This window comes from Vigna radiata, unplaced genomic scaffold, assembly GCF_000741045.1.
Source record: "Vigna radiata var. radiata cultivar VC1973A unplaced genomic scaffold, Vradiata_ver6 scaffold_134, whole genome shotgun sequence".
Lineage (NCBI taxonomy): Eukaryota > Viridiplantae > Streptophyta > Magnoliopsida > Fabales > Fabaceae > Vigna > Vigna radiata.
In genome coordinates this window covers 401,405-407,920 of record NW_014543261.1, presented here as the reverse complement: position 1 = coordinate 407,920, position 6,516 = coordinate 401,405, and the positions used below count along the sequence as shown (strand labels likewise).

General features: G+C 32.2%; 1 protein-coding gene across 1 annotated transcript; it reads right to left on the bottom strand.

Annotated features, from left to right (window-relative positions):
- Positions 1-1,859: 1,859 nt before the first annotated feature.
- On the bottom strand, positions 1,860-5,751 carry LOC106753555. The gene is made up of 3 exons (XM_014635369.2): positions 5,289-5,751; positions 4,143-4,273; positions 1,860-2,813 (listed from the first exon to the last, which is right to left on the bottom strand). The coding sequence occupies exons 1-3, from the start codon at positions 5,532-5,534 to the stop codon at positions 2,066-2,068; spliced, it is 1,125 nt and encodes a 374-aa protein (XP_014490855.1). The 5' UTR covers positions 5,535-5,751; the 3' UTR covers positions 1,860-2,065.
- Positions 5,752-6,516: the final 765 nt, after the last annotated feature.

Here is a 6,516-nt window from a genome sequence, read left to right as displayed (position 1 = left end):
TTGCCATCAGTGCTAACATAATATTGTGGCCTATTCAACGGATCATTTATTTTCAAGTACCTTATATCTCGTGCTTTATTATCAGAGTTCATTGTTAGGGAAGATAACAGAGATTGTTAGTATCTTATTCTCGACTATCATATCAAAATTGCAAGAGGGTTTTACTTATTTGAAGAATCCGATTTCTGTTTTCTTTTTTGTTTAATAACGAAGAATCCGATTTTTAAGCATCACAAAAGAAAGCCCGAGAATTGGTCTTAGGGGACCTAGATACTTTAAATTTGACAGTCATTTTAGGGACCAACTTCACTAGAGGTTAACTTAGCTTGAGAATTTTTAGAATTTTCATTTATAAATTACATTTTATCTTTTTAGAAAGTATATTTATTTATGTGAATATTTTTAGTCTTGATTTGTTCATTAATATTTTTAATTGGATGAATTAAAAGGATTGGTATTTTAATGATGAATTATTCAATTGAACTAAATAATTGAAATGACAAGTTTTTACGTTTTTATTCTTGAGACAATACAATGTGAAAGAATACAATTGAAAAACAATTATAGTCAAGGAAAATTCTCATAAATCTCTTTATATATAAAAATAGATTCTTTCGGACATATTTTACCGCATTCTGATAATTTTTATTTACATATTTAACGGTCTTTCAGATTTCATTCGTGTAATTAAGTAGTAGTAATTTGAACTTTTCTAACAGCTCATAGAAAGAAATAACAGGAAAGAAGAGCCGAAAAATTTTGCCCACTTCTTTAAGGTTGTTTCTTTTTACACACCTTTTTTTCTTCCTGCTATCCATAAAATTCAAATATCAAATTATATTTTTAATAAATTTTGAATTGTATATTTCAAAAATTACTTTCGAATATAAAAGCATATTTCAAAGTATTTAGAAAATATATGTATTTCGAATCATATCCGGATTTGAAAATATGTTATGAATTTTATAATCTAAAATATTTTTAAAAAATTACATTCTGAAATACACCTTCGAAAATACATTTTGAAATACATATCTCAAGATGCATTTCATAAAACTTTCGGAATAGGTGTAGGTAAAAAGGTGCAGGAGAGATTAATCATTTAGTACTTTTAATATAATTTAAATAAGAGGTAAAATGGAAATATCAAGTTTTATATGGGTGCAGAAAGAATAAAAGAAGAAATTATGAGGGTATGAAAAACAACTGTACAACTTAGAATGAACTTGAATTCTTGGAAAGTTTTTGGAGTGTTAACAGAAGTCTATTGGTAGGGATTAACATAATACGAATTCTTATTACATGCAGAGAAATCTTAGTCCAATCGCAGTTTTCCTTTATATACTGTTGTACAATTTTTTTGTCAGCAACAAGAGTTTTTACATTGAGCTTACCTCCAATGGCAGAAGAAGCAAAGAAGAATAATTAGCAAGAAAAATCCAACACAGGACAACAGCAACCTTCATTATTTAGCTGTTCATAAACATCCTATAAGCGATCATCAAGGTCTTCTACAGAACTCCATGCCACAATTCAACAATCTTCCAGGCTAAGAATTTCAAATGTATTCACTATGTAACTTCAAAACGCGTACTCCGAATTTCTAAAGGATAATCCCTTACAGAATATTCAAATAGGTTTCAGATTCTATGTTTTGAAATGGCTTTACTGAAAGGGTTGTTGAGTTCTTTTCGGAGTTGATTGTCAGGGAACATGAAACACTTTTCATGTAGCCTACATTAATCCCACGAAAGAATCACTAAAACTAAAAAAATGATTATATGAAGCCTATGGTTGGGAACTCTGATCCTTTCAGCCCTGTATTTTCTTTTAAGATGGACAATAGGAAGCCAAAACAGTTAAAAATAAATAAATAAATTGAAGTATTTTGTGGCATAAAAGTAATGCCCCTATCTATTCGAAGAAATAAATGTGATATTTGATTTTTTTTTTATGTCCTTTCTACATTGTTTTACTTCCTCCAATCTACCCACTGGTGTAGCAGCTAATGATTCCATAACCTCTCAAACGGGGTCAAAATTGTGTTTGATATGGACACTATACATTAATCAAGTGCAGCTTTATTTTTTCGACCAGTTATTGGCTTGGGCAAGCCATCAAAGATTGGTTTTCCAATGGCTGCAGTTGAGAGGGCCTGCAAATCTGGTTTCAAATTCCACATTGAGGTTGGCCAAATGGATGAGGAGCCACTGTTATCTTGATCATGTAAACAGGAAGTACTTGATGATTTCCTCACCCTGGATGAACCTTCATTTAGTGTAGCATCCCCCATACCCATTGCCACAGAACTCAAACCATTTTGCTCAGAATCAGTTGCCAATGTAGTTCGGCTAGCTACTTTCTGTCTCAGAGCTAAGCCCTTTCCAGTTCTTGGTGGAAGAACACCAGTGCTGCTATTATCCTCCCTCAGAAGCAGCTCTGGTATCCTGCTAAAGTCCGCCACAGATTTCTGACGTCTCTGGACAAGATTGTAATTCCATTTACTGGAGTCAACTTCCTTGGTTATTGCAGGTGATGCGTCATTTGATTTTTCCATAATCTCTTCCAAAATTACATTGACCAAGCTTTTAGATTTACGGTGATGACTGAGAGGTCTGTCAGACGTAGCTAAGTTTCTGGGAAAACCATCTTCTGAGGGAGTTGAGGACCCTTTAAGTCCATAGAAACCCTGTAATGAGCTCATGGCTGGTGAGACCTTCCGCTCACATGACTTTATTTTAAGTGATGGGAATGAATCAAACAGATCATGGTGTGCCTGAGTAGTAGGAGAATTGTGATCTGAATTACCATATCTGAAGAGACAACATTTATGGCCATAAGTGATTTAAATGCTAATTTGAAAGAAATCACAAGGTAGTGATGATATAAAAAGAATATTGAAAACAGCATAAATAGTGCATATTATAGATCTATTATCTTTAATTACAAATTCTTCTGAAATTTCTACATAAGCCCCCAATTCCTGTTCACAGAATTTCATATGGTAAGAAATTAATACAAATGACAGGTTACAGTCATAACAAGGGCGGAAGGATACCCAATTACGGTGTAATTAAGATAAAATGAAATTCTCAGGCAGCAAGTTTAAACAAAAGAAGCATTTAAGAAACAGAGGAATATATCTTCAACCAGCAGAACAAATTTCAACACTATAATGAGCAATATTATCCCACCATGTAAATTTCCTATGACCGATTAACATTACCAACCCATTTTACACTGCATTATAAGCAATCGTTATTGCCACAACCATTGCCATAATTTATTCTTAAGCATCCATCAGAAAACAGATTCTGTACCCAAGTCCAAATAAAGACCTCGCACTTCAAATGTATAATTCAAAGTATAGAGGATTCAAAGTCATCAAAATGACAATCTTTAAAATAAGTATAGAGGATTCATCCATAGTAATTATCTAGAAAGAAAGTACACAGACATATTATAGAAGAAAACAAAGGAGCCATACATAAAGGAAGAAAAAAACATGATAAATAGAAGAACGTGTTCAAAAGATAACAAAGCAGAATAACAGCAATCTCAATGATATTATAGAAACAAGAAACTAAAAACAAGCTGACCTAATGATGGAACAAAGCTAAGGATTTAATTTTGCTCAATTACAGCATACAAAATGGTTTTACAATGACAGCGAATACAATCTTAAAACTACAGTATTGAATTTCATTCTAAATGTGTTATCAGTTTCTCACCTTAACCTTCATTTTCTGCTCAGGCTGTACAAGCATGCCCAACACATACACTAAACCAAAATATCAAACTCCCCTATGAAAGCTTGTATAAGGTAAGAAATAAAAAAATTCCTCACCCACCACCTCCCTTTCGTTGTATACTTCTTATGAGGTAGCATTTGACACAGCACTAAAACATACTGGAACATTTTTTATTACATTCTCCTTAGCTCCACCCTTTAAGAGGAACCAAAATATACTAAATGAGTTAAACTTTTGTCCCCTATTCTGTACTCTTTTTAAGATATACCTAATATAGAACATGACCTACATGTGATGCTCTGTCCCGGCCTAAACTGTTCATCAAATGCTCCGTAAGACTTAGTTTCTTGTATTTAATGCTTTTTCTCAATCCAACAAAGATAAACATACCCAGGAGTACTGGAACCATTTGATAAACAAGGTGATGGGGGGTGTCTTCCAGGTAGCGGAATGTGGAGAGTTTTAAGAGCAAACATTTGATGGTCCGTAACAAGGTTATTCAACCTTTTGACATCTGCAACCTACAATTTTCCAAATAAAATAGAGCAGAAGAAATTACATTTCATTGTACAACTCAAATTGATAAAAGAAAAAACTTCAGAAAAAAGAATTCAACACAGTGCTCCCACCAAAAGTGGTGCCGGAGAAAGGCAAGCAAAACGATAAACAGTTCAGCAAACATTCGGAACCGACTAAACCAAGGAAATCGACAAGGAAATAATATCAATGCAAAGAAAAATACCATAACCATTTAAAAACAGAAAACAACGTGAGTTTTCACCATTATTAATAGTATCTCTTGGTCTTACTTTTGCCTCAAATTTCCGGTCATTTAACTTTTTCTCAGACACAAATGATGACTCTGCCAGAAACGTCTCAAGAGGAAATCATATCATATCACATCCATCTGCTAAATCCTAATTCAATATCCCCACGTACAGTTTCTGATCAGAATTGAAATTTCAACTAGATAATCCAAATAACAAACCTTTGCATCAAAGGTCATGGTACGTTATCAATCAAACTGCAATTCTAATTAGAAAACAACATCAAAAACATCTAAACACTATATCTAAGTTTTTTCAAAACGTAGTTTGCACCCCCATCTCACGCCACAAAAATTACGTGAATTTGACTTTTATAGCACACCCTTTCATCACCGGATCCCCTCTTGCGTGAATTTGACTCATATGGTACCATTCCATCATAAAATTCCCGCTGGCATGAATTTCACTCATTAAATTCGTCCTTGCATGAATCTTTCGCACACGGTACTTTTTATTCATCAAACCGCAACTTCCGTGAATTTGGCTGATATATGACACCCTTTGATCATCAAATTCCCCCTTGTACGAGTTTGACTCATACCCTAACATCTTATACTCAGCTTCCCGGAGAGGGCAAGACACAAGCGCGTGCACTTAAACCATCAGCAACACAAATTCCAATAGTTTCTAAGGAATCAGAATCAAGCTGATAGAGAGCAAAAAATTATAAAATGAAACAATAAAAGAAAAAATTAAACAATAAAAGTACCTCAACACCGTACTTGATAGCTACACCAGCCAATGTATCGTATTTGGAAACATGGTGTTCAATGTATCCAAGTCTAGGAGGCGAAGAATTGAGCGAAGAAGGCTTAGCAGGACTACGTTCTGCGCTGGGTACCTCTCCGTCGTAATCATCACACACAAACCTATCGTAACAGTATCCATTGGTGTTACTATAGTTATTGCTATTGCTATTGCTATTGCAATTCTCTTTCCACTTTTCCCTTTCCATAGCGTATTTTCAACCCACGCTTCAACATCGCAAACCCATTTTCACATGAATTGGAATCGATCAATCGATTGATCAATCAATGAATGAACAAACGAACGAACGAATGGACGAATCCCGCTTCGTTCGAATTCACGGATCTCTGTTTGTCAGCGTTTTCTTCCTTTTTCTCGGAAAACGAAGGAAATTTCTTTTCTCTCTCTTCTCTCTTCTCTTTCTTTTCCTCAGTTTTAGTTAGAAAGATTTTTTTCTTTTTGTTTTAAATAATAAATATTCCAATTAATATTAAATGAGAGAAACAAGTTTTTGAGGAAGAAAAATACAAAATTAGAATATAGATTTTGGATCATTAAAATCTTCACTAGATATTACGTGCTAATTTGACCTTAGTTTTTTTTACATAGCTTTAACGATATAATTAGTGATAATTTTAAATTCTCAAAATTTAGATTAACGAATAATAATTTAAATAATACACAAAATATAATAAAAACAAAATAAAACATTGTAATGATAGAAAAAAATAACATGGAAGTCAAAATTGTGTTTACGGGAAAGAGAATAGAAATAGATATGATAGATTTTTTTATATGAAATGGATAATTTCTTTAGGATAATGTATTTGGATAAGTTGTTTTTGGATAAACTATTTTACTAGAAAGAAACGGTCACTTTTAATTAGAGTTATTACTTAAAAGATAACTTTATTTATGTTAATGAAATCGATATTTAAGTGATGAATTTAATTTTTATATATTATTTATAAAAGTATAGTTAATTTTTTAAAACATAAAAATAATATATAAAATACTTACTAATATATAAATTAAATTTAATAATATAATTAATTAAAATTATTTATGTAATTAATTTTTTCTTGTTTTATACATCAACAGTTTTTTAATTTATTTTCAACTAAAGCATGCTTAAAATACTATGTATATTTTACTATTAGTTAACAAACATAAAAATTTTAAATATTTAC